General features: G+C 54.4%; 1 protein-coding gene and 1 long non-coding RNA gene across 2 annotated transcripts in view; one reads left to right on the top strand and one right to left on the bottom strand.

Annotated features, from left to right (window-relative positions):
• LOC132246557 (uncharacterized) overlaps window positions 1–4,304 on the top strand; it is a 5,899-nt gene extending 1,595 nt beyond the window's left edge. Inside the window, exon 3 of the long non-coding RNA XR_009457929.1 lies at window positions 1,251–4,304. This is a non-coding gene — a long non-coding RNA (uncharacterized LOC132246557). The remainder of the gene's footprint in view (window positions 1–1,250) is intronic.
• On the bottom strand, window positions 4,032–27,382 carry MEX3D (mex-3 RNA binding family member D). The gene is made up of 2 exons (XM_019489952.2): window positions 26,803–27,382; window positions 4,032–6,420 (listed from the first exon to the last, which is right to left on the bottom strand). The coding sequence occupies exons 1-2, from the start codon at window positions 27,272–27,274 to the stop codon at window positions 5,153–5,155; spliced, it is 1,740 nt and encodes a 579-aa protein (XP_019345497.2). The 5' UTR covers window positions 27,275–27,382; the 3' UTR covers window positions 4,032–5,152.
• Window positions 27,383–27,525: the final 143 nt, after the last annotated feature.

Raw genomic sequence — 27,525 nt, 5'->3', positions numbered from 1 at the left:
AAGTGCTCCCTGTCTGAGGGTTAGAGGGGAAGGCTTTGAAGTGCTCTGCCATGACCCTGAGCTGTCCAGTGCCCCTAAAGGGCCTCTAAAGAAACAGTAACCAAGGTGTGGAGAGAGCAGTGCCCTAGCCCAGGGCACTGTCAGCCCGCTCCCTCCAGACAGCAGGGCCTGGCAGCCACGGAGGCAGTGAGCTGGCTGCCCTTGTTGCACGTGGGTCACAGGGCACTGAGGGAGCTGGGCTCCCCAGCAGCCCCAGTTCCTGCGTGGCAATAGACTCAGGAGCCTCTGGAGCCTGAAGCAGGTACTAGGTGCTGTTGGGGACAGTTAGCTTTAAACCCCAGCCAAGGGCCAGCAGCTTTGCAGAGCCCTGGTACTCCTGCTAAGAGCTGCATCGGGAAGTGCATGCCCTTGTTTCTCCCTTTGCTCCAGCCTAGGTGTTTTGTCTGTCCACACCCCTAGGCTTTTAATTCTGGATTCTTCTGAGCAGGTTGCTCAAGCCCAGCAAACCCCCAGCTGAGCCTCGTTGGCTTCAGGCTTCCCCAGCCTCAAAGAGCCCATTATCCAACTCTGCCTGCATTAGGGACCATGGCTGGGCAGTTACCCACAGATTCTCTCTCTCTCACACACTCGTGCACACACAACCACACACACACCTTCTGTAGACACTGCTGCTGGCCTACAGCCCAAATCAGTCTCCCCACAGCCATTAGCGGAGCAGCCAAGACAACCTGGCACAGGCCCATGGGTGAGCTGTCTTGCAGGGCCCAGCCCAGAGAAGGTGGGTGATGCCTGGATGTGAGACACAAGTGGGCACTGGTGCGAGCTGCTCTAGCTCCTTTGTTTAGGAGACCTCAGCACAGGTAGGTCCTTGCTGTGTAGGGAACCCCCCTTCCTGCAGTCAGAGCCTGGCTGGATTCCCAGTGGCAATGACACTTCCTTTCTAGTGAGCAGCCTACAACACCCTGTGGGCCCTCTCCTATCCCCCCTCTGCCCCTAGGACCCACAGACACCCCCACTTTCCCTCATGGCAGAGACTATGTGCAACCCACTCCCCTCTGCTAGGCCCTATATGACCCCCAAAGCAGGGTCCCCTCTCCTCCCTCCCTCCCTCCTTGTACCCCATTCCAACCATGGCAGGGTCCGTGTGCTCACCCCAGAGATTCCCCATCTCACCACCAGTCTGATTCTTCTTTGGTGTCTCAGGATGAAGTTTCTTTTGATTAAAGCTCTTTCTTTTCCTCCTCTTCCAGGGCAGCCACATTTCAAGCTCCCTTGGGGGCAGGGAAGAGTTGAGCTGGTGGTGGGGCTGGGATGCTGGAAGACATTTGTTTTTGTGACTGCCATGCAATTACGGGGGGCACAAAGCCATGAGCCGTGGCTCTGCTAACCCAGTACCAAGGGCCCCGCGTATCCCCGCCCTCTCCTTTCCAGGCTACACCAAAAAGCCGTGCATTCTGCTCACTGCTGCCTGCAACGTTCCCCAAGAGTCTGGAGTTGATCAGAGGCCATGTGGCAGCTGTTTTAGCTTCTCAGGCCCCACTGGGGGTGCATTTGGGTCCAACCTACAGCATCTCGGTCTAAGCACTGCCAGTCTAAGACTCTTTCAGAAGCCAGTGGAGCAGTTTTTCTAGTGGCCTTTTCCCACCTCATCACCCCTGGGCCTTGATCACTGCTGAGCCAGGCAGAACTGGACCATGTTTGGAGTTCAGGGCACAGCTCTGTGGCTGACTGCGATGCAAAAGAAGCAGCACCTGGGATTGGCAAAGGAGGTGAATGGGTTCAGATGCCCCCTGTCAACGGGACTGGAGGACCTGGGTCACTTCAGAACCAGCCTTCCCCAAGTTCCCTCGGTCTGGCTGACCGGAGTCGGCTTAATCAGGGAATTACCTGCCAGCAGCGAGAGCCGCAGGTTGCCCAAGGACGGAAGTGCCGTCCGCAGGTCACTCTCCAGCGTGGCACAGCAGAGCCTGGTTGGCAGGGCAAGGAGTGGGGTGGCAGTGGAGACAAGGCAGCTCAGGTTCAGCCCCGGCAGGGAATCCAGCGGGAATCATGAACTTCTCAACTGATTTCAAACCCAAGTGGCTGCCTCTGTTCTGCTGCTTGACCCACGGTGCCTCACTCAGGCAGATCCAGGCAGTTGTGAATGCCCCTGCTTGCTGCGTGGGGGGCACTGTGGGAAGGGAAGCAGGTAGGACATTACTCCCCAGTCATTCCTTTGCATTACAGCCAGTAGCAGCTACTACAGCCCAGCCCCTTCTGCTGCTAGGGCAGCGACTAGCTGAAGGTCTGAATGTGGGATGTGCTCTGGGTAGAATGCCCTTGGCGGAGCTCTGTGGTGGGCCCAGCAGTGATAGGGCCCACCATAGAGGACAGAAATGCTGAGACCGAGGAAAGAAGTGCAGGGGGCACAACAGAGCAGGCAGAAGTCTGCAGGAGCTGACTGCTGGGGCTGTGCCAGTGGTCTGTAGCTGATGCTCTTGTGTCTGTAAGGAGGGGGCAGACCAACCAGCAGTCAGGGTGGTGAGGAACAAGGGCCATGTGCCCTGAGGGGGGAGGTGGGGAAGTTTCTTCTGATTAAAGCAAATGTTCTGGGGGGACTCAGCAGCTGTGCATCCTGCAGAGACTCATCCAGCTGGGACAGAGGACCATGGTCTTGATTCTGGTCCTAGCAATGCCACCAATTCCCTGCATGAGCCCTAGGTCGGTCACAGGTGGCTGCAAGAAGCAAGAACAGGCTGGCTCAGGAGGGGCATGTTTGCTGCGCCTTGAGATCTTTCCAGGAAGCATCCTACAAGTGCTTCCCTTGTGCAGGGCAGGGCTCTCCTCCCCTAGCCCAGCTGCAGAAGAGAATGGGAAGGTCCTAGAAGAGCTGCTGCACATACAGCTCCTCATTGCTCAACCAGAGTCACAGTGGTTCCCTGGCTGCTCCGGCTGTTGTAGCTAAGAACCAGGGTTCTTTGCAGTGCTCCTCCTGTGGCCTCGCATGTGGGACATCAGGGGGAAGAGCCAGTGCCTCCATGGGTGGAAAAGCTTCCATCAGGCATGGTGGATGGGAGCCCAGAGGCTAGGACCAGCAGCTGGAGTAAAAACAGGGCCCTGAGAAAGCTCTAAACACTCCTTCCCCCCCATCCCAAGTGCCCCCATGCTAATTTTGCTCGAGGGGTAGAAGCAGCCCACCACACACCCCCAGCCTGCACGCAGGAGCGTTGTGCTTTCGCCATCATGTTCCTTGGCACTCTGGTATTTTACCATTGGATGCATTAAGGCTTCTTCTGCTATTGCTACATAGGGATCTGGAAGCTCTGGATGCCAGGGGTATTAGCTGCAAGCTGCCTGCTAGTCAGTCCTGGATGTCCAGGGCAGGCCTCCCCAGCCTGTGCTGAAAGCAGCATCCTAGGCAGAGAGGGCAGGAACAGACATGTCCTGGGGCCACAGGGGCCTGTCCCAACTCGGCCTCTGCAGATCCCATGGTACTCCAACAGCCTGTTCAGAAAACCTGGCAGCAATGACCCTGCCTTAAGAGCCAAGTCAGGCAGACTCAAGGCTCTCCTGGAGATGTTCCCACCACCAAGACTGCTCCTTTGCAGTGGGAGACCATGGGGGCTGAGCTGTTTGAGATGGCAGCCAGGTGGAAAGGAGAAGCTTATCGCTCCTTCTGGGGACAGTGACAAGGGACAGCTGCATCGTGGCCCTCCTCACTCCCCTCCACACCATGGGTCCTAGCACGAGCCATTGGTGAACACAGAGCAGCTGCTCTACTGGACCCATCTGTGCACCATCCCCCAGACATCCTGCACTGCTGCAGGGGCTAAAAGCAACACTGTGGGTTATTTGCACTGTTGGAAAAAGCCCATCCTCAAAACTCTGTCCCTTCTCATGGCACCTGCAATCCAACCATGTTTGGGGGGAGCACAGCAGGTCTATATCCATGACCTGGTCACCCCAAGCTAATATTTCTCTGGAAAGCCAAGCAGGCGCAGTTGTGAATGAAGGGGGGACTTATCAGAGAACAGCACGCTGCACATGGAATGTATATTCATATATAGTAAAAAGTCTTTATTAAGAAGGCTTTGAAGTCAAAAAATAAAACTCTTGATACAATTTCATAACCGTCAAGTCAGCTCAGCAAATATATAATCAGTACTTTAGCCATGTAAGGTCAAAGGTCCGTTATTTTCTTTTAAAATAAAATATATTTTAGTTTTTAAAATTTATTCAATAAAGTCCATATTTCCCTATAAATTCCCTACATATACAGAAGAGGTAAAAAATAAAAAAATAAAACTAAAAAAAAAAAACAAAAACAACCAAAAACAACCCAAACAAACGAACAAAAAAAACCAACCACAAAATAAAAAGGAGATAGAAATCACTGTGTTGTGTGACAAGATGTGGGTAACCTGGGTCCCCATCCCTCGGCTGCCTTCTCCAACCCCCTCTTCCCCCTTCCTCCCCAGGCCACAACACTGGCCTTCTCAATGCATTTTGGGCAGTTTTTCACATTGGCAAAATAGAAGCTAGAACTGTTACAAAAAAGAATGTTCTATATATATATATATATATATAATAAATATATATATTTATTAAATATATTTATTATATATATATAAAAATAACATATAACTGTCCAAAAAATAACTACTGTACATACAAAAACCAAAAATTATAATAATAATAGAATGCTTTTAAAAAAATAAAGACAACCCTTGTGTGTCCTAAAATAAAAAGTGCAACCGGACCTTTTCTGTCTTGTTTATTTCACTTTGCAAACTGAATACTGTTATTTGGAAAGAACTGTTGAAGAACAGCTGGTCATTCTCCGTCCCAGCCCTGTGGCTGGACCCAGAGTTAAAGCTATTCTGTAAACATTTGATTTTTCTCCCCTCGGCAATTTTGCACCCCTCTTTCCTGGCGCTCTCCTCTGTCCCTTCTCTCCCCACCCCCCCCAAAACGCCCATTTTGTCCAACCCCCCCCACAATCTCTCCCTCCAGCTTCCTACCCAGCGAGAAATAGCATCTCTTTCCCCCTCCCCCCGTGTCCCCAGTCTGATCCGTTAAATAAAAAGGTTGATTTAAACAGTTAAAAGTTCTTAAAAAGCTGTGTTGTAGGGGGTGGGGGGGGGCGCCCTCCGCTCCGGCTCTGGACGGACAGCTACGAGAAGATGTGGATGGCTTGGGTGGCCGGGGTGTGGCAGGCAGGACACTCCGGCTCGGCCTTGCCGCAGATGCGGATGGCACACTCCATACAGAAGAGGTTGTGGCCGCAGGGCACCAAGGCGGCAATGACCTCGCTCTCGAAGCACACCATGCACTCCCGGGAGCTCTTGCGGGGCCCGTCGGAACTGCTGGAATCCGTGGGGGAGCCCGAGGTGGCCGAGATGCTGCCCGGCAGGGACGAGGAGGAGGAGTAGCCCGTACTGTTGGAGAAGGACGAGAGCGAGCCTTGGGTGGGCAGCCAAGACAAGGTGCTGACCGGGTCGCTCTGGATGCGGCGTGCTAAGGGGTGGTCCAGGGCGACGCTGCTCTCGGGGAGGGTCGGAGAGTGCCGGGGGGTGGCCGTCCCACTGATGCTGCTGTTGCGTCGCTGGGAGCCGTTGACGGAGGAGCAGCTGCTGAAGGCCTGCAGGGGGTTGGAGCGCTCAAAGGGAGACCAGATGGTGGTCGGCGTGGTGAGGTCGAGGGCCAGGAAGTCGAAGCCAAAGTCACACTCCTCTGAGCCGAGCGGTGCCTGGGGGTCGCCGAAGGTGAAGCCGCTGCTGGTGCTGTAGGGGCTGGTGGGGCTGGTGTCTGCCACCCGCCCGCTGTAGTATGACTCAGTGGAGGTGCTGCCCAAGGAGCTGAGGCTGTCGTTGCGCAGGCCAGCTGACGGCCTGCGGGCCGGGTTGGGTGCCTTGGCCCACAGACTGGCCGTGTTGCCCAGCAGGTCGAGGCAAACGTCGGTGCCGTTGGAGTGGAAGTCGTTGTCGGCATTCACATCGATGAAGGATCCTGTCCTCATGGTGATGTGAGCTTCGATCTCCTCCCGGGCCCGGTCCACGTTTTCAGGCATCCCCGTTACCTCGAAGACAGGCTCTTTGTCTCGGCTGGGCGTGACGATGTACGTGTGCGTCTGCTGCTGGATCCTCTTGATGGTGGCCCCTTTGGGTCCCACCACCAGGCCTACCACACGGTAGGGGACCCGCACCTGAATGGTGGTCTGTCCCGGCAGGTTGGGAGGGCCCTGCATGGCTCCTGTCAAGCCGTTGACCTTGTTGCGTGTCGCCCGGATCATGGAGAAATGTTCAGCTGCTGAGAGGATCTCCCTCTTGGCCATCTCCACGTCCTCCTTCCTCCCGGTGACAATGAAGACGGGCTCCTCTCCTCTGACTGGCGTTTTGATGTAGGTGTTGGTTTTGGCACGCAGAGCTTTGATCTTGCAACCTGCATCACAAAGAGAAGACAAAAGCAACACATGGTAAGTGCCACATTAAAGGTGGGGACCAGTTGCACCCTGCTTCCCACTTGGCTGGGGCAGGAGAGAGGTGTGGGGGGAGAGGAACAGGAAATCAGCAGGCCTCAGGTGTGTGGAGAAGCAATCGCTCCAAGTGACTGCACACGCAGCCCTTGGAAACACCTGCAGCTTTGCAGCCAGAAGCTCACAGATGAATTCTGGTGAACTGGAGGAGGTAGTTCACGATCAGGGCAGACCCCGGGCAGGTGCACTGGTGCAGCTGTCCCCTCCTTTGATTCCTGCTCTACCCAAAGTTTAAACCAAACTGCCAGGCAGGGGCAGCACCCTCTATCGGACAGCAGTGAGAGTCAGTTCACTTCAAGGCTCATTATAATCTGCTCGATTCCTTCTAAACTCTTCATTCCACAGGTGTTAACAACCCTCTCCTTATAATGGCCTTAATGTTCCACTAATTAAGCTATTCTTTCTTTTGCAATTCTGTATCTGCTAGCTCAGGGGCGGGCAATTATTTTGAGCAGAGGGCTGCTTACTGAGTTCTGGCAAGCCATCGAGGGCCGTGTGACAGGCAGCCAGGGGCAGATAAATATTAATTTTCTAAATTTTTTAGGGGCCCCACGGGCCAGATAGAATGACCTGGTGGGCCGCATCCAGCCCGCGGGATGCATTTTGCCCACCCCTGTGCTAGCTGCTCCTGGTAACGTAGCTATTCCACAGCCCTTCGGACCGTTTTCACTCAGGTCCAGAAATAACTCTCAGTAAAGGAATGGGTGCACTATCAAGATGCTCAGGAAGGTTTGTTTTATAAACCTGACATTTAATTCTAATCAGCATAGGACTAAAGAAACATCTTTTGAGTACTTTTGCCTAGTTTGTTGCATTTTTAATCCAGAATACAGCAAGTTACATATAGCAAATTAGTGCACGTTCCAATAAAGGTGTATTTATGTTTGTTTGAATCTTAAACTGAATACTGTAGCCCTAGGCCCCTAACATACTAGCATAGCTTCTCCTGAACCCGAAAGCTTGCTTAAAAATTGTTTTCCAACTACTTGAGTTGGTCTAATAAAAGATATCAGATTCACCCAAAAAGAACCTTGTTTGCCTAGTATAGCTTCTGGTTTCTTTTTTACCAGGAGAAAAATGATTTGCATTATACATGAAGATGCATGACACCATTTGCACCCCCCTTTTCAAAATCCTAGATCCACCTATGTTCACAATACACAGGCCTACCAGGGTGTGCTAGGCTCTTCACCATCCTCTTCTCTACCGCAGGGATCAGAAGCAGGGGGCAGAGTCTCATTAAACCAACACAGCACAGAGATAACGTCTGCCCCCGGTGCTCACTGCTAAAAACCCTCACCACAAGCAGCAGGTGAGCAAACAAGGAAGACGGAGCAGGATGGAGCTTGGGCCAAGCAGACATGGGTGCGACTGCTCTGGTTGGTAGCCAAAGCAGTCAAAGAGGGTGCTTTCCAAGGAGATGGATGGGAAAGGTCTGGCTGCACATGGAGGCAGTGGAGTCACTGTTTCTCGGTGTCTGGAGCCGGAGATACCGGTGCTGCCGCTGAGCCAGAAGCAAACCCAGAGCAGGAGCAGCCTCCACGCCAGTGGCAAAGAGCTGCAATGACCTCAACTGCAGGGTGCTCCAGCGAGGAGAGCCCAGCAGTTTCTGGTTGCTTTGGCAGCGACACTCAACCCCCAGCCTACGATGGCTTTTCATTTTATTCCGTGTGCCGCTTTGAGGAGCATGTTTGGGGGGAAGGAGAGAGGGGGGTTGTTCCTGGTTTGGTTTGTTTTTCAAAACCATTTGCATGGCGCTTGCCTCGTTACCATAATAATGCAGCACCTGCCCTCGCTGCCTCCGTTCAGCATCCTGCTGGACTGTGCAAACATTAACTAACACTGTGGCTTCTGCTGGCGACCTGCACGGCGTTTGCTAGTTCACCCAGGGTGAGGAGGGAGCTGTGGCTCGTTGCTTAACACCGACTGCTCTTGCTTGTACACGTGACAAGGGTTTAGTTCCCCCAAAATGAAACGGTGGGGTTTAATTGGTTTCAATTTAGGGGCTTCCATCGCTGTTACAGCAAGGGGCTGGATCCCAAAAAAAAAAAAAAAGGCATGTGTCACACCAACCCTTTTTTTTTTCGGACTTGGCTTTTACTCCCAGGTCTGCTGCTCGTTTGCAGTACGATGCCAGGCACATCACTGATTTACCTTCTGTGCCTCGGTTTCCTCTCTCTCTCTGTCTATTTTGGCTTTGTGCATGGAGCTTTTCAGGCCTGAGGCCATTTCTCACTACAAGTCTGTACAGCACCTGGCACCAGAGCCCTGCTCACAATGGGGCCTTTAGGTGCTAGTGCGGAGATGCATTGTATTGCAAGGCTGATCAAGCCCTGCCCATGGGCTGCATTTGCCATCTCTGCCTCAGTTATTGTATCCACTCCCCACCACTCAAATTTGGCAGCAAACAAGGAGTCTGCCCGGGAGCTGCCGCAAGAGGAGACGGAGAGCTCGGCAGCGGCACGGCCTCGAGGAGGCAATTCTGCAGACCAGAAATTTTGGGTGTCTGAGTTGTGGGGACGGTGGCAAAGCTGTGCTTGCTTTTGGAGTGACTGCTTGACAGGGTTGGTGCTACAGCTATGGCCCAGCTCACTTCAAGCGGGGCTGGTACAGCTAATTAAGGGGCAGCGCCAGGCAGGTCCAGATCAGGCAATCTGTTAAAAGGCGGCCCCTTGCAAACTGTGAGAGCGGTGAATGAAGAGGGAGCTCAACTAGGAGCTCATTGCAGGAGGGAGCAGGAGAGCGAACTAGGCTTCCACCACTTCTTTGCTTTGTTTGCTACAACCGAGGTGTCACCCAGGGAGCGCAGGAGGCATAACTGGAGACTGGATCAGCAACTCTGACTTGTGTGGGACGTGCCATACTCATGTGAATCCCAGAGGGTCAGGACCACTTCATCTGCACCAACTGTGAACTGGTGTCCGTCTTGGAAGAACCGAATGAAGGGCTACAGGTAAAATGCTGCCAGGGAAAATGAAAGCTTCCTGAATAGGAGTCACAAGAAGCTGGCACTGGAGCATCCAAGGGGAAAGAAGAGAAGTGGCAACATGCGACTACTAGAAGGAGGGTGCCCCAAACTGGAGGGGAACAGACTGAAGTCAGCAACCATGTTCAAGCACCCTGCACAGCGGGGGAAAAGGCAGAGGCGAGGACATCAGCAGACAAGACCCAGACGACCCAGCAGACTCGAGAGCAAGAAGAAGAACCCCAGGGATGGAGGCTCCTTTCTGCAGGGGACAGAAGCACCAATTTGCCATCCAGATTAGAAGGTGTGCTGTCTGCATTCGTGATATCACAGAAGGGGTGCCAGAGTTTATCCACCCCTCGGACCACTACCCTTCCCAGCTTGTCCACGTAGGCATGAATGATACAGCCAGGAATGACACTACAAGGATTTTGGCAGGAGGATTAAGGGCTTGAAGTGCATCCTCTCTCACCGATCCTCCCAGTCGAAGGTAAGGCCAGGGACCATCATATCATGCAAGGAAACGTGTAGCTGAGATGGCAGTGTAGACATGAAGGCTTTGAATTCTTCAACAATGGGCAGATGTTCTGGGGAGGTGGACTGCTATCAAGAGACGGGAGCCATCAAACCAGACCTTGAAAGAGTATCTTTGGGTGTCATTTGGCCAGCCTTGTAGGAAGGCTTTAAACTAGGTTTCATGGAGGATGGGAAACCAAACCCTTCCCATGGGAACAAACAATCTAGAGGTAAAAGGACCAGAAGAAGCATCTCAACTGTGGGAAAAGGCCAGGAAAGGGACACGGGGAAGCAACACGTGATGCAAAAGTGAAATAAGTAAGTCAGAATGCAAACTATGTCCGATACATGGATACATATACAAGAAGCACAGGGCACAAACAACAGCCTGAGAAAAGTACTGTGAATTTATTGGTACCACAGGAACTTGGTGGCACAGCTCTTATGACTGCTGCTGTTGCCTTGCATGTCAAAAAAATACAGACTTGATCCCTGGTTCAGGAGGAAGACGGTAAATTCGAATGCATTTGGGGGAAGATACAGTGCAAATATATCAGTGGAGATTTATTACAGACCACCAAGTCAGGAAGAAGAGGTGGAAGAGGCACCTCAAGGAAGTAACAAAATTATCTACAATGTCATGAGATGGTCCTGATGGGACACTTATGGACATCTGCTGGAAGAACAATACTTTCCAACATAAAAATGTGGAGGAGGCTACCTTATGTGGAGGATACACCTAGGGAATCATCAATTTTGGATCTTGTAGTCACCAATAGGGAAGAACTGATGGAGAACATGAAGGTGGTGAGCAACTGGGAGGTAGCTATCACAGTATAAGAGAATTTATGATCCTGAAACTAGGAAGGCATGAGAGGTCAGTCAAAATAAGATGCTGGATTTCACAAAGGTGGATTTCAACCAACTCAAGAGGATAGTAGGCATGGTGCCATGGGAGGCACTGAAGGATAAAGGTGCCCAGGACAGCTGGAAGCTTCTAAAAGGCATGGTATTGGAAGCCCACCAAGAAACAACGGTGCCGATGCAATGGGAGCAAAAGAAGAACGGCAAAAGACCAATGTAGCTGCACAAGGAGTTTCTAGGATGCCTCAAATGCAAAGAGGAAAGCAAACAGGCAATGGAAAGACGGGCAGGTCACAAAGGAAGCACACCAGGAAATAGCAAGAACCTGCATAGATTTAAAAAAAGAAAAAAAAAATCAGGAAGGGAAAGTTAAAAAAAAATGCTTCACCTAGCAAGGCAAGTGGATCTCCGTCTCTGACAAGGCAAGTAGGCAGGTGGATGAAGGTAATGCTGTGGCTGTAGTGTATCTGCACTTCAGCAAGGCTTTTGACAAGTCCCACATGACCTTCTCTTAAACAAACTGGAGAAACGAGGGCTAGACAAAACTACTACACGGTGGACAGACAACTGGCTCAATAGCTGCAAGCTAATTTTAAATACATCCAAGTTGGACTGGCAAAAGGTTTTGAGTGGAGTCCCACAAGGGTCTGTCCTGGGCCCGGTGCTGTTCAATGTGCTTACGGATTTGGATGCTGGACTAGAGAGCTTCTTGAGCAAATCTGCAGACAACGTGAAACTGGGAAGGGCTGCAAACACGCCGAAGGACAGGAGCACAGTTCAGAAGGATCCTGACCGACTGGAAAGCTGGGCTGGAGCCAACAGGATGAAGTTCAATGCTGACAAACGCAAGGCGCCACTTTGAGAAGAATAAGCAAGAACACAGATACAAAATGAGTGACACCTGGCTTGGATGGCAGCATTTTAGAAAAGGATCTAGGAGTCTTGGTGCATCCCAGACTCAATTAATCTGCAGTTGTGATGTGGCTGCATCAAAAGTGAATGCAGTGCTGGGCTGCATCAGCAGGAACATTAGATGCAAGAGACGACGGTTCTTCTTTGGTCATAGCTGTTTAGGCCTCATCCAGAATAGTATGTGCAATTTGGGACGCCACACTTCAAAAGGACATGGAGAGGGTCCAGAGACAGGTGACGAAGATGATAAAGGGCTTGGAAGGCCAGTCATAGGGGGACTCATCCAAGGAAATAAATGCCATTTCTGTAAGCTGAACATGCCAAACAGGGGACACAACAGCAGTCTTCAAATATCTGAAGGGCCACCATAAAGAGGGAGAACCTCTTTTCTCCCTAGATGTAGAGAGCAGAACAAGGACCAATGGCTTGAAGTTGCAGCAAAACAGGTTTCGAGTAGATCACAGGAAAAGCTGTTTCTCCGTCAGTACAGCGAGGCAGTGGGCTAGAGGCCGAGGGAAGCTGGGGAATCTCCGTCACTGGAGGTGGTCAAGACGAGGTTGGATAAGCACTGGTCTGGGATGATCTAGGCGTAGCTACGCCTGCGCTCTGTTATGGGCATTTCCTATGCTTCTGGGCTTTGGTTGCCACATGGGGTGAGGAAGGAATTTATTTCCTCTCCAGTTGCTACACAGCAGGGATCATTATTTTTTTTGTCTTCCTTAGAAGCACTGGGTGTGGGCTAGTCAAGGCTGGGGATTTTGACTGGGGTGTGCCAATGCCCCTGCTGGGACTAAAACCCAGAGGATCCTGGCCTAAGCTCAAGGGCCTTGCCCCTCCACTCGGGGCTAGACCAATGGCCATATTTAGGATCAGGAAGGAATTGTACCCCGTGGTTAGATTGGTATGGACTGTGGGAGTTTTTGCCGCCTTCTTCCTTGGATCTCAGGAGCATATTTGAACAACCCTTGCAGCAGTAGGGCTCGTCCCTGTTTTACCTGTGGCAGGTCAGGGTGCTGTGCTTCGTGCTTGTATGACAGGGTTGCCCGTGTAGTTAGGGGACAGATTAGACAAGGATGTGTTTGGGATGGCTTGCATAGAGATGATCCTACCTTAGGCAGAGGGCTGGACTAGATGACCTCTACAGGTCTTCTCCAGCCTGATTTTATTATGATTTTATGAATTTTTTTGCATTATGGTTCAAGGAGCCATGCATTATTTCACCTCCAGAGCTCAGACTTGCTTCCTGCCCTTCCTTCCCTGCATGCGAGGTGGAGCAAATCAACCTCTGCTTCCCACCCCCCCCCCCGGGCACAACCCAGAACGTGCTTTGTTTTGTACCGTAGCAATACCAAGGGGCTCCAGGCAAGGGCCCAGCACCCTTCTGGCAGCGAGCAGAGCTCACACAGAATGGGAAAAGAAAAATGGCCTATGCTCTGGGACAAATACCTGGCATTCCCAAGAGCCCTACCAAGAAATAACACCATAAGTGACATTGGCACCAGGACCCCTGGCCAGAGCTCCTTACTCTTCTATAGCAAGCTTGGCAACCTATAGCCAGAGGGCAAGATCCAGTATGCAGCTTTGGCAGCAGAGGGGCTTCAGCTGAGGGTACTCCCAGTGCTCCCACAGAGACCAGCAGCAGCAGTGGCCAAGTCCTAGCACCCACCTCCAACTTCAGGTGGGCAATTCCAGCTCACATTTGGAAAAGGCTGACGGCCCGTACTATAGCACTAGCCTAGGTCCCATTAGAGTCTCTGAGCACCTTGTGCCTTAAATCATTTAGTGCATTTAATCCCCCCCCTCCCCGTCAGAGGCAAGATAATGCCACTATCCCCATTGCACAAGTGGGGACTGAAGTGCAGGGAGGCCAAATAACTTGGCCAAGGTCATATAGGGAGTCTGTAAATTCCCGGTGATGCCAGAACCACAGGGTGAGGTTCAAGGCTCAGTTTTGTATTAATAAAACCAGAGCAATCTCAACCTGCAGGGAAAAAAAAAAAAAAAATAGGCTTCTGTCACCACATCCCAGCACAGATGTAATCGCAGAGGCTGTATCAGGTCTTCACTATTTTTAGATGATATAGTGCACCGTTACTAGGGCATTAAGTATCATGAATAATTAAAACAAAAAAATTGTCAAACTAAGTAAGCCTGCATGTTTCGGTGCCACATCCTTGCTTTCCAATCGCAGTTATACACCCACTTGCAAACCCCAGCCCATCCTCAGGGGGAGGAGGAGGGAAGTTCTCCTGCTCGTTCGCAAGCAAGGCTCGGGTCTGCCAAATGTGCTTCCTTGCAATGGAAGAGCCAGAGAGCAACGGGTTAGGTTTGAACGTGGGGAACTGAGGTATGACTAGAGCCTGTGCACCCTGGCTATCTGGAGCTTGAAAAGGGGGTCAGGTAGGGACAGCTGTCCATGGAAGGAGCGGGGGACAGCACCTATATGGTGTTAGAGAGCCCTTGAGGACTCCCTGGCTTCAGAGCTCACCCATGGAATTGGGGTGGCAGCGTCACCCAGTCTGCCCAGGAGGGTCCTGGTGGGCAGGGATTTTCCCCAGCGGGCACCCACCGTAGGCCCTGACATCTCACAAAGCTTTCGCTGGAGTGTAATCACCCCAGTCTGGTTACATCGAGGCAACTCCTGCGGTGAAGACGGGGGCTGAGCCAGCACCGAGCTAGGGATGAACTTGGTTTTGCTGGCACTGAGCTGGGGATGGCGTTAACCTCCTTGGGGCTGGAGTGGCATGGCCGTGCCAGGGAAGGGCGCTGGAGGACCGTGTCAGGAAAGCTGCTTTTCAGGACACGCAAGGCTCCAAGTCCCGACTCCTCCCCAGAGCGAGGGAGTTTGCGGAGCCTCCCGGGGCATTTGGAAGCCACTTCAGAGAAGCGAAAATAGTTCCACCCAGCTCCCCTGGCCGTGATGGGAATCCACAGCGTAAAGACTGGATGGGCACAACCCTGGGAAGGGCCCCAGTGTTTTGCCTGCATTATAAACACCCCGGGGCTTGCATTACTCCTTGTATTGCGAGAGGCTGGGCAGAAGGTCAAGGGAGTTGTACACGGGAGTGGCGAGACAAAACCCTGCTGATGTATTTCTCAAGCCCCTGGCTCAGGCTAGCATCTCCCCAAGTCTGGGCAGGGACTGAGAAGACGCGAAGGCCATGGGGTCAGCGGTCCCAATGCTACAGCAAATACAGAAATAAACCCCTGAAGCATTTCACTCTTGGCTGGCCGTGTGCTAAATGTGGGGCAATGTGGTGCTACCAAGATACACGCGCCCAACCAACCACTACACTCCATCGCTTGCCTGCTGCAGGTGGAGCCACGATGGGTGGCAGACCCCAAATTGCAGGAGAGAGTTAATGCCGGCTTTAGCACAAGTCCAGGATTAGATGCAGCTGACTGCCTGTGAGTTATGGCCGTGCCAGGCTCTTTGCTTCCAGCCTCTACCTCCCCTGCACTTGGGAGGATCTGGTATGCCAGCAGCTATGCATAGCACAGGGCTGGAGCTTCTTGGCAAGTGCGACTTCTCCCACCCACCCAGATGTGAAGTTGGGGTGGGGGGGATGAGGGGAGCAAGAAGGACTAATAAGCGCACACAGCTGGATCTGGAAGCTGCAAAGCCAATGACACTCCCCACTGCTTCATGAGGGAGTGAATATTTGTAAAGACTAAATATTATGAGAGTTGTCCTGGAGCCATTTGGAGATCTCTCATCCACTCCACATGCCAGCGGTGATCAGCTGGGATGCCCCTGCAGCACTCTTTCCCCCCCCCCCGCCCCATACATTCTTGGGCTCAAGCCATCAGATGAACCAGAGTTCACCCCTCTCCAACACAGCGGACTCCAATTCAGGCAGCACCTGGGTGCGACGCACCGTGAAACCCAGCTGTTTAAACCCCTGGAAATATGCTGCAGGGGCAGGGAAGGGCTCAGGAGGCATGTCAAAGGAAGAGGGTGGCCTGACATTGTCCCAATTTAGAGCTGGAGGCAATGGGGGAGCAGCGGTCCCTGCAGTAGCCAGCTGGATAAGTATACTTATGAGCCAGGACGCTTGAGGCAGCCGGGGCTTGGGTGCTGGGAGAATTGACCCTAAGACTCCTTGTTCCCTTAGCTCAAAGCTCTTGCAGCACTTGACACCCGGGTGGGCTTGTGCCCTGACTGACGGAGGGGGACAGCGAGGAGCAGAGAGGTGGAGACTTTACGGAGGGTCATACAACAAATAGAAGGCAATTAGAGACAGGATGTGGGTAGTTTGGCTTCCTGCTCCGGGTGAGACCTCACGGCCTGCACGAAAGGACTGCAAAGCTCTGAATCAGCACCGAGGATCCCACGGCTTGGAGTGGGGGGAGGCTTCCCTCCCTGGCGCTTGTGCTCATATCGCTGCACCCGGTAAACCATCAGACCTTAGGTGGCAAGAAAGGTTGGGGAGGAAAGCCTGCCCGGTGCCTGTAAGGAAAGGCGGCTTTCTACCTGTCCCGTTTGGCAGGTGGGGAAGAGCTCCACAAGCACCCAGCCGCTTGCTTGGTCGGCGGGAGGCAGCCATCAGCACTGCTCAGAGACGTCTCGGGGCATTGACATGCAAACGAGCCCACCGCACGTCAAGATGGCTGAAGCCCCAGAACAGGAGCTGCTCTTCAATGCATTTTTTTCTCAAGGAGACGGATGCATCTCCGCTCCCAGCCCGACATCACGCCAGTCACGCTGGGACCGTATCAAAGGAAGTTTCCTTTCTGCCTTCCAGCCTCATTACACGCCAGGGTTCCCTTTGACGCGTTTTCATCGACTGCGCGTCCCTCGGGGAACGGAGGCAATTCAGACAGCTTGCCAGGAACCGGAATGAGATGCGGGAGCCAAGACGCCACACAAAGAGCCATTAAGCTTGTGGGACTCCATCTCCCCGGAAGCGGGAGCATGTCCAGTTCAAAGGGGAGCACACGGCCTCAGCACAAGCAGTTCAGACGGAGCTTTGCACAGCAAAATTAACCGTTTCTCGGCCCACCTGGGTGCAAAACCGACATCAGGGCTGACTCGCTCCGGCTCTTGAGGCACTGAAGCTCCTTAGGTTATGCCAGCAATGCCTCGACCACAGGAGTGGGATCCTCACCTTGCACCTCTGGGCTCCTGGGGCCAGAAACATCAGCAACACGCAGCGGGAAGGAAAAAGCCCCCCTCGTTGTGCTGGTTTGTGCCATTTGGGAGGTTCTTGCAGGGGGAATCCCAGCACCTAGCGTTAACTGGCTGGATGTGAAGGTGGTCTGGCCGCCCAGGGCCTGCCAAAGCAGAAGGAAGGCACAAGAGCTCAGTCGCTCAGAGGACTGGGTCCTAGGACATCGGTCAGCAACATTTGCTTTCCAAGCTTTATGCTGCCTTTGTGCCCATTGCTCAGCTCAGACAATGTTCTTGTGCCCATCTGGGCTCCCGAGTGGTGGGGGACGTCTAGATTTTGATGTGCGCAGTCGTCCTCAATCAGTAAGAGCCACTTGAAAACAGTCTAACAGCCTGACTCCTTGGGAGGTTTTATAAAGAAAGCCCTTTGGTTTTATAGGGAAAGCTGCAGGCAATTGCCCCTCGCTCGGATGAGACACAGCCGATGCTGAGGCTTCACACGCGCCCCTCCACACCTTGTCCTGTCATTTCCACCTGCAAAGGATGTGGGAAACAGGCTGCCCTTCCCACCTGGCCACACTCGCACTCATGCTGCAAAAGGGAAAGCAGCACAGAATCAGGCTTTCCATCAGGCTGGGTTTAAAAGCCAGCACAAGCGTGGTAGCCATGCAAGTCCCACGGCGTCCACCTCGCACTGCCCTCTCTCCCCCAGTGCCGCCTTGCACAGATGTTTGAAAATGCTTCTCGCTGTTCTCAGGATTTTAAAAGCACCTAGAGGCTTCAAGCAGCTCGGGGAAGACAACTTCACTGCAAAGTCCAACATAGCGAAGGCTGGCATGAGCTGCTGGGCTTGCATGCATGCTCCCCATGCCACCGGTAAGGCACTAGCAACTTCAATACCTACCCCGGGTATTGAAGGCTGGTTCACAGAGAAGGCTGTGGTTCATTCTGGCTCTAACAATATCGATCTTTACTCTTTTACTACCAGTCTCCGGCACACAAGATGCAGTGTAAGAGCTCAACAGTGTGAGGAAACCGATGCTACTGCTGGAGTTTGCTCGAGGGCACAATGGTGGGGAGAGTTTTTAAACCTGCTCCAAAAGAAAGCCAAGCTCCATTCGTAGGGGCTAAGCCTGAAACCTTGCAAAGAAAAGGTCCCATGCTCCAGGCAGCAGGAAACTGGCCTCTTCCAAACAGAAGCGGTATGGGCAGTGCACCTGCCCTTTGGCTTCTAGGCTCTTTGCAGTTTGCCCCGTAGGATACAGCATGACTCTGGCAGAGGGAATGAACACAAAGCAACCCACGAGAGGCAACTGTGCAATTCAGCTGTGCACGGGCCGATGCTACCCCTGCAAAGGGGTACCTGCTCCCCAGGCTCATGGTGGAGAGGGGCAGCTCAACAGGAATGAGAAGAAAGGACACCTGGCTAGGGCAGTAAATGAAGAGGGGTTTGCGGGGTATTCCTATCTGGCCTTGACATTTGTGAAGCTAGGACTATCGAGATCAGCTAGTTTGGCCTCCCATCATGTGGGCCACAGCAGGACATCCATCTGACTTGCCCAAAGTGATGCAAGTGGTACATGGCAGGGCAGGAACTGGGTCAGCAGCAGCAGGAGACGGGCATGAGCAGCTGCTGCAAGGAATAAGGAGGCACTGTGTCACCCCTGCATTTGCAGGTGCGAGGGAGGTCCCCTCTGTACAAGGACAGTCACAAGGGGGTGAGAAGAGCTTCCTCCAGACACTCAGCGCCAAGGAGCTTGCAAGGCACCTTGAAAGTAAGAACCACTGTACAGTGCCAAGCAATGCCTTTCCGTCCCTCCGGGAAGGAGACGGGGACATTTCTGAGCTGAAAGACGGAAGAAACTGAAAAGAGGAAGCAATTTGGCCAAGATCAAAGAGTGTCTGAGCTGGGAGCAACCAAGCCATTTCAATTCAAGACTACATACTTAAATCAGCCTGGCAAGGGAGATAAGTGCTGCCAAAGTGCAAGAGAAGGCCAGGCACCACTGGGATCCGTCAGGAGCAGGAATGACCCACCTGGGACAGGGTCACCGCTGCTACAGCAACACAGCCATTAACATGCTTCTGCTCGTGATCTGAAGGTGTCTGACTTTGCTCCTCCAAGAGGACAGTCTACAGGAGACAACTGACTCCCGAGTTACCGCTGGTGCCCTAGGGCTCCCGTCACTCTGGCAAGCAATAAGCCCCTGATATCAGTCAAAGAAAAAGAAGTACAGAGTGGCACCAGTACAATTTCTGTGAACACACCAGGTCTTGGCCTCCAATGGGACCTACGTCCATGCTGAGGTGCTCTACTGAAAAGCAAAGAAATGGCCAAAGGCAGCTGCCAGAATGCTAAGGGGCAGCTGGGACGCTCTCTTCTCTAAGCACTAGGCAGCAGGGGGTGAGCAGCTGGAACATGCACCCACTTGGAGCTTGGCATACGGATTTCTGCAACACCCAGAGGTTAGACACCACCGACATTCATATGCTGCACTGCAAATTCACTACAGTGCGTCCCACTGTGCAAAGGGCAATAGTGCAGGATGCAGCTCGCTGGTCGCGCATCCATCCACATGCTGAGGCACCCCCACTTGGCACCCGAGGAAACCATGCCCACTGCAGGGCCTGTTATGCTCCTCAGCAGCTGGGATGACAACATCCATACTGGGGAAGGGTCTCAGCCCTCCATGGGGGAATAGGGCAGCAAGTATGAAGGGAGCCTGGGAGGGATGGCAGCCACCAGATGGGGAAAATGGCCCAGGAAAACTGCAACCAAAGGGAGCAGAGTGGTCTGGGGAAAGGAGATGGGGGGGGTGCTTAAAGCAGGAGTCAGAAAGGTGACAAAATGGCTGAACTGTACACCCCCCCACCAGCACCCCAGCTGGGATTGGGAAGGGGCTGGGAGGGATGCTGTTACTGGGGCTGCAGAGAGGAAAGTCATACCATAGCCAGGGTCAGAAAGGCCGCAGAGCACTGTCAGGACCTGCCTTGCAGGTGGCTCAGCCTGGAGCAGGGGAGAGGGGCACAGACTTGGCTACTAGTGGAAAACCCTTGGTATGTTGAAAGCAGGCAAGCTCCTGCTTAAACCAAAGCTGCTCACCTGGGCCCCAGAAGAGCCATGCCCAGGGGTATTCTGTTTCTGCAGCAAGCCCTCCCCTTGCAGGGAAATCAGCAGCACCCAGGAGGGTCCCTGAGCTCTAACTGCTGCAGGGTACATCTCTTCTGGAGGTTTACAAGGTCCTTGGCCCCGATTCAGGCCAGCAGGTGAGCGTGTGCTGAACGGTGCCCAAAGGTTCCTGTCCCATGGGGCTCAGCACGTGCAGTCCCAGGCAGGAGGCCTCCCTCAGCCCAGAGGGATCGAGAGGGAGGCAGAGACCTGTGCACAAAGCTCAAGCATCCACGCCCGGCTCCACACCCACATCCGCACATAACTCTAGAAGCATCAGACTGGCTTATGTGGGACATTTCTCCGGAAACCCTCCTCCTAAGCCCTGACCACCTGCTGGCATCTGGACATTACCTGCCTTGCTTCCCCCTGCCAGGCAGGCAGGCTCCCTGCTTTCACCCCCGTAGTGCCATTGGGGCCAACTGGCTGCATCCCAACAGGGGTGTGTCCCCTTGTGACACCATGCGATAGCTACGTGCTCATCCCATCTCACCCCAAAAGGAGGCCAATGCACTTTAGAGCTGACCTACACAACAACGCGTAGGCACCGCATAAGCAACTCATGAACTTCCCCCACTTCCGGGGCAGGAATCGCATAGCTTTGCTGTAAACTGTTAGGAGTTTAGGACAGGAAGTGAAGAAGAATATATGCAGAGGAAGCTAGAGAAGGAGAAGACAGGAACTGGAGTGGTGGCTAGGACCCCAGGTTCACACCGCTGCCCACTGCAAAGTGCCCCAAGAAATGGGACACAGTGCAGGGGGCTCCCGCTGTGCAGACAGCATGATGCAATGGGAACATCAAGGGCAAGATGTTAACATCTGAGAAGCATGCTCCCCTCTGAGCTGCTCCTGAGGGTGGTGAGGAACTGGGGGACAGTCGATGCCTCATTTCCAAGGGCCCCTGGGATAAAAAATGTTGCCCCTCCAATGCTCCAAGCCAGTCTGACATGGAGATAGGTGCAGGGTGGCTCAGAGTCCTTTTGCACTAGCAACGCAGAGCTGTGTTCCCCTCCTAGTTCATTGTTCTTGGCTCAGACCTGGCTGGCCCTGTCCCCTCATCCTGGGAGGAGAGGGCAGGAAAGCAAGGTCACTGGCTAGCACTCCCTCTGCAAGCCTAACCCTAACCCTCTGCACTGCTTCCATTACTTCTGTCGACAGAAGGAGCCTGCTGTCACCCCACGACCACAAGGAAGACCAGGGCTACTGCACCCCTCCACGGCTATCACAGGGGTTTGGTCATGTGTCACTGGTGCAAGCACATGCAGCCACTCCGCAAATGCAAACCAGAGCTAGCAGAGGATGGAGGGGTATCAGGACAGGACAGGCCTCCTCCCCTGGGCTCTAAATTGTTAGCAACCAAGCTCCCGAAGCAACAGGCTTCCAAGCTCTTAGGCCAGGAAGCCAAGCGGGAAGAAGACCATCCCACCCAGCGCATGGTGCCTTTGCACTTGGGTATCTCTGCTCCTTGCGTTCAGTCTGACCAAGACACTCTACACAATTTTACACTCCTTTCACTCAATGTTACATGGCGCCAGGCTCCCCCACGGCTCTAGGGCTTGCACAGAGCGTGGCAACACGTTCCGACACTCAGCGCCCCTGAAGACCAAGGTCAGAGCAGGCTGCAACAGTCCTCTCTCGAGCTGTACGTGTAGGTCTGAGGAGGCTCATCTCAGGAGTCAATCGCACTGGGAGAGTCCTTGGGAACGAAGTGCCGCCTTGGCACAGGGGTGGCCAGTACTTCTCATCCTGCCAGCAGGACCAGGGCTTGGGAGAGCTCCTACACTGGTATGTCGTCTTCAGGGTTAGTGCAGGAGGCAAAGCCCCTCTCCCCCCCAGCTTCACCATCCTGCGCAACAAAGCTCCCAACATCTTCTGCACGACAGTATTGCCAGGCGGTGCTGGTGCTGGCATGAGAAGGGGAAAAGGTAATACACACACACTTTTGTCACTTCACAGAACCTCTGTCATACCACTTTGCATCTCTTTTCCTTCCAAACTGCTTTGCAAAGCAGTAGTTCATTCACCTTCCTCTCTGCCCTCCACTGGGAGAGGCAGAGATGGTATGGACCTCTGTGGCTTCTCTGGCCATTGGGGAAACTGAGGCAGGGAGGCTGTACCTCTTGCCTAAGGCCCCAGAGGAGGAAGTATGAATAAGAGGCAAAATTAGCAGCTGGAAGCTACAGAGATTAGATCAACCCATGTAACAGAGCTTGGGAGTTTTAGGCCCAATTGCTCAGACCAAGAGACACACGCAGCTGGGAAGGGAAGTCCAGATGCAACTAAAGGGAAATGATCGAGTGCTCCTTGGGTTTGCCGCAGCAGAGCTGGGGCACAGACTAGAGGCAGGCTCGGGGCTTAGCAAGCAGAGACAAGTAAAGCAGAAGCAGGCCCAGGTGAGAGCAATGTCCTGTTGGTGCAGAGTCCACAGGCACCTGCACCGGCTTCAGAGTGGAGAGAAGGCCTCTCAGCACGCTCACAAAGCACAAGCTCCCGATACAGGGTCAGAGCTGGCGGTTTCACCTTTCTTGCCAAGTCCCAGCTCTCCATATAAACATCAGCTCTCTAGGGAGATAAGAGCTGTCCCCAACAGCAGGCAGGGAAACCAAGTCATGGAGAGAGGCAGTGACTTGCCCAAGGTCATGCAGTGACGTGGTGTCGGAGCTGAGAACAAGCCCCAGGAGCCCTCCCCTGCTCCAGCTTGTGGTAGCCCTCCCCGCCTTGCCAGGGGAGGTGGCTGTCACAAGTCTGTCTTTGCCAGATGCTCTGACAAAGCCAGGACGCGAGGGAAGCAACCTTGATGTGGTGCCGGTAGCGACAAAGCCAGCGCAATTCTGCAATCTCCGTTGATTCCTTGGCTCAGACACTCCCCTCCGTCTTCGGTGCCGATTCCATTATTAATACTACTACACTTCTGCAGCTCAGAAATCAGACCACATTGCTGCAATTAATGCCCATGGCGCTGCACTGAGGCAGCGCCTCCCACAGCGAGATTCATGAATGGGCTTGCATGCAAAGGCATGACAGCAGAATCCCTCTGGGCCCAGCTGCCTGGTGGTAGCAGCATGGGCCATTTAAAGCATTAAGGAGTCAGATGGGAGGGGAAGGAAATAGCCTACGATCTCCACTCCCTGCAGACACAAAGCCATTTTATACTATTACCAAGCACCCTCCAGCCCACTGCTGTGCTAGGATGAGGAGATGGGGGGGACGGGAGGGGGAGTGTTTCGCTCAGCACTTCATTACCCTCTATGCCGAGCTGAATGGAGCTGGTTGTAGTTGGAAAATGAACACGCTGGCTCTACATAGCAGAGGCCAGCCTGGCAGGGTCACCACTAGCTCCAGGGAACAACTGGGTTAACAGACAAGGAAAAAGAGGGGGGGAAATCATAGCGAGCAGCATATGTCATGCATCAGCCCTGACAGCAAAGGCTCCTGTCACTGTCTGCCGGGGAAGCTGGGATCCTGCGCGCTGGCACATAGAGTCTATTCAATGCTTCAGCCTGCTGAGTAACCAGGCACTGGGCAAGCCGTGGGGTGGGGTCTCCCTGATGTGCTGGCTGCTGTTTGTACGCACGGGAAGGTGCAGGCCTTGCTCCAAGACACTTGCATGGAAAGTCCTGCCAAACTTCCTCGGTCCTGACCTGCAGCCTACCCCCACACTCTGCCACGCGCCCAGGCCGGGGCAGTCTCTGGACATAACCGCCCCGCTCCTCTGGACTGTGTAATGACTGCCAGAGATGGCCACTAGTTGCTCCAGCCCAGTGGACTTCATCCCACATGCTGCCATTCAACCCGAGATCTCCAAAGGTGCATTCATCCTCACTCAAAGTTTCCCAAGTCACAGCTCGTTTCCTTGTTACAACTGTCTTGGGGACCAAGGTGGCCATGGTTGTACGCCATGGGACTGTACAGGGAACTGTAATGGAGAAGAAACCATTATAGGACACAGAGGCGTGGCTTAGTGGGAGAACTGGGAGACATAAAATCCCCGATTCTTTCCCTTGCTCAAAACAATTCCTTCTGGCCTTGGGCAAGTCATGAGCTTCATCCCCCACACCCACAGCCTGGCCTGAAGACATGCCCTAGAGCAGCAAGTCAGGAGAGCCAAGTTTCAGTTGTGATTGCCCCCGAGGCATATTGTGAATAAAGATAAAACAGTTCCCCATTTTACAGACAGGGAAACTGAGGCAGAGAAAGGTGCTTTTCCTTAGTTAACCAACATCTTAGCTCCAGTCATTTAGCCCAGGTTTGGTGCTCACGTAGGTCAGCACTGGGTTTCTGCTACCTTCTCTGACCGGGGAAGTCCAGTTAATTGGAATGAAAGGTCATCTACCGGGATGTCCCATTAAAGCAGATTCTGCTGTAAAACACAAGGCCGTGGCAACAATTAGCATTCACCTGTCTGACCATGGAGTCTTGGTTCCTGACATGTGGATTTTTAAGTAGTTTCATTGCAGGCACACAGGGGTCTTAGGACAATGCTATTTATGTCGAAGCCCAAGTCACTCACAGCTGGTGCACCCCATGGGGATGCCAAGAAGGCCAAAGATAGATGTGGAAGGGGACTCTGAACCAAAAAGCCCAGTACAAGAACAACCTAGGGAGCCAGGAACATTTGATCCCACCCCTGGGCCACAGTGCAGTGTGGATGTGTGCAGGTCTGAGATCCAGGCAGACAGGCATGTGAAGATCCATTTTTGCAGCTAAGCTGAGCTTGATGCAAAACCTGGGGGAAGCAAAAGTGTCACATTTGCATTTTGCCTGTTCTGGGTCTGGGTCTGACACAGTTTGGCCTTGATTGGTGATAGGCTCGGCCAGCCCTAGCATGCCCTCATCTCCTGGGGCCTGAAGGGCTTTCCTGACAGCTGAGAATAGCTAGAGCACAAAGATGCTCTGGTCATACCCCCACGCCCTCCATCTGGGACGGCACAGCGATACTGTAGCGGCGCCAACCTGGCACATCCCATGAATGCCCAGTGGAGGGAGAGTCCCTCGAGAACCAAACCTGCCAAGACTCACAGCCTCTCCTGGGCCAACAGAGCTGGCACAAAGGGGCCACAGCGCACCAGGCCCAAACCGCACGGAAAAGCCAAAGCGCTGGCGAGATGGCGAACGTGGCACGCTGAAAGAAGCCACTCTCTGCTGGAGGGTTGGGGCAGGGGGAGAACCACATGCCAGTTCTGGCCCAAGTTTGTAGATGCTTTCAGGCTCTGCATGCGCTGTCCCAGAGCCCCTTTCCCTTGTGGCATGCCACTCTGAAGTCACATTGAGTGCTAATGCCCTTGGGCAGCTTATTTGCTTTAACTCTGGCAGCTGGTGGGGTTTTAATGTTTAACAAGTCTCCAGGCACTGAATGAGACATTGGGGGCAGGGGGTGCTGGCTGGCACTTAAGCACATAAGTTTAACTTCATCAAGGGCTGATGAGGCTTTAGGACTGGGGCTTCTGTGCAGCAGCAACACCCAAACAGACAGTCGCTCCGAGCGGCTGAAAGAAAGGGTGGGGCACTGCTCGACAATCCCACTGCATCCTAAGAGACCGAAGAAACGGATCGGCTCTCCGAATCGCCCCCTACCTCCCCCGCCCCCCAATTTCCCAGAGAGAGGGTGGATCAGAGATGAGACTGCTATTCCCCGTGGTCTCGGACAAGCAGCGGAGAGAGACCAGCGATCGCCCTGCCAGCGATCACGCCCACCTTTCGCTGCTCCGAGCCCACTCGCAAGCCCACGGCACGGCTTTCAGCAGCGGAGGGGGAAGCACAGAAAGTTGAGGCCGAGCAGTTGGTGTAAACTGGGATTGTGCGTGCGCCTGGAAATGGACTGGAGCGGCGGAGCAGGCCAATGGGAAGCGGGGAGTATGATGTCATCATGCTAATCACAGCATGGCTCTAGCTAACAAAGAGAACAATGGGGCTGCCACACTACCCCACTTCCAAGCAGGAAAAATGCCCACGGACCCCCACAAACCCCAGCGATTGCAATGAAACCATCGGTGCAAGTCGCACCCCTCCCCAGGGCCGAGCGGGAGAGCGGTCCAGGCTGAAAAGTGAGGGTGGAACGGCCAAAAGCACTGGAGGTCAGCCTTCAAAAGCAGCATAACCAGAGACCTCTACCCCGCTCCCCCCCAGGCATGCGGCGGGGCACTTCTGCAGGCAGCGCGGGGCTTTCTACGAGGCAGGACTGAAAGACGAAAGGGTCTTTTCTAATCCCTAGGAACAAAGCCCGCCCAGGCGCCTGCAGGGGACACGGCTGCCCAAGTGCCAAGGCGTGCCCTTGTGTCCTTTTGTGACAGATTTTTTGCAGTCCGGGATTTCCACCTCCCTCTTGAAGACATTTTAAATCAGTGTACGGAAGTGATCTATCCCATTTCCATCCAGGAAGCTTGAGATAGCTAAAAAACACACATGATCTTAACCAGGGGAGACATCCCTTACAACAAAATTAATAGAATACACGGGAGGCTTCTCACCGATGGCAGGGCCCGCGACAGAGACTTTCGGGAAGTCTGCGCGCGCCCGCCCGGCATCGAGCCGCCCCAAACGGCACCGGGGAAGGTGGCTTGCTCGTCAAGTCCCATTAAAAGAAGTGAGAAGAGCCGCCCCTCCCTCCCTCCCTCCCTCTCCCCCCCACAGCAGGAAAGAAACCAAGAGCTGGAACTGACCCGACAGAAACCTCCGCTCCTCGGCTACAAAGAAACCCCCGCGGACAGAGGAGGGCGAGGGCGAGGGCGGCGGGGCCGGGTCGGGGACGTTACCTTGCCGCCCCACGATCTCGGCGACGTGCTCGGAGCTGGGCACGGGGACGCACTCCGTCATGTTCACGCTCTTCTTCCGGCTGCCCAGGAGACTCATCGGCTCGGCCAGCAGCGGGTGCGGCAGCGGGAAGGTGCCGAAGGCGTCCGGGGCGGGGGCGGCGGCCGGGGGGGGGCTCGCACCTGGCTCCAGCCGGGGCCGCCCGCCCAGCGCCGCCTCCTCCGGCCCGGCGGCCCCGGCCTCCCCCGCCGCCACTGCCGCCGCCTCCTCGTCCAGCCCCAGCAGCGAGAGCTGGTCCAGCGCGAAGCGCAGCGCCTCGTCCCGCGCGGGGCACCCCCGGCTGCCCGGCTCGGGCTGCGGCTGCGGCTGGGGCTCGGCGGGCGGCGGCGGCGGCGGCGCGGGGCTCAGCAGCGCCAGGCCGGGCGGGCAGCGCGGCGCCTCGCCGCCGTCGGGCTGGTAGAGCGAGCCGGGCATGGCGGGGCGGGGCGGGGCGGGGCGGGGCGGGGCGGCCCCGCGCGCCGGGGCACAGCGGGCTGCGGCGGCTGCGGCTGCTGCCAGCGCCCCGGCCCGGCCCGGCCCCCGCCCCGGACGTCAGCCCCGGCCCAACAATGGGGCCGGCCCGGGCGGACGCATGCGCGCGGCCCATGCGGCCCGGCCCAGCCCGGCCCGGCCGGGGGGAGGAGCCCGGGCCGGCCCCGCCCCGGCCCCGCCCGGCTGCGGCGGGA

Source organism: Alligator mississippiensis, chromosome 16 (assembly GCF_030867095.1).
Source record: "Alligator mississippiensis isolate rAllMis1 chromosome 16, rAllMis1, whole genome shotgun sequence".
NCBI lineage: Eukaryota > Metazoa > Chordata > Crocodylia > Alligatoridae > Alligator > Alligator mississippiensis.
The sequence above is the reverse complement of the archived record's forward strand: the minus strand, read 5'-3'. Positions and strand labels throughout refer to the sequence as shown.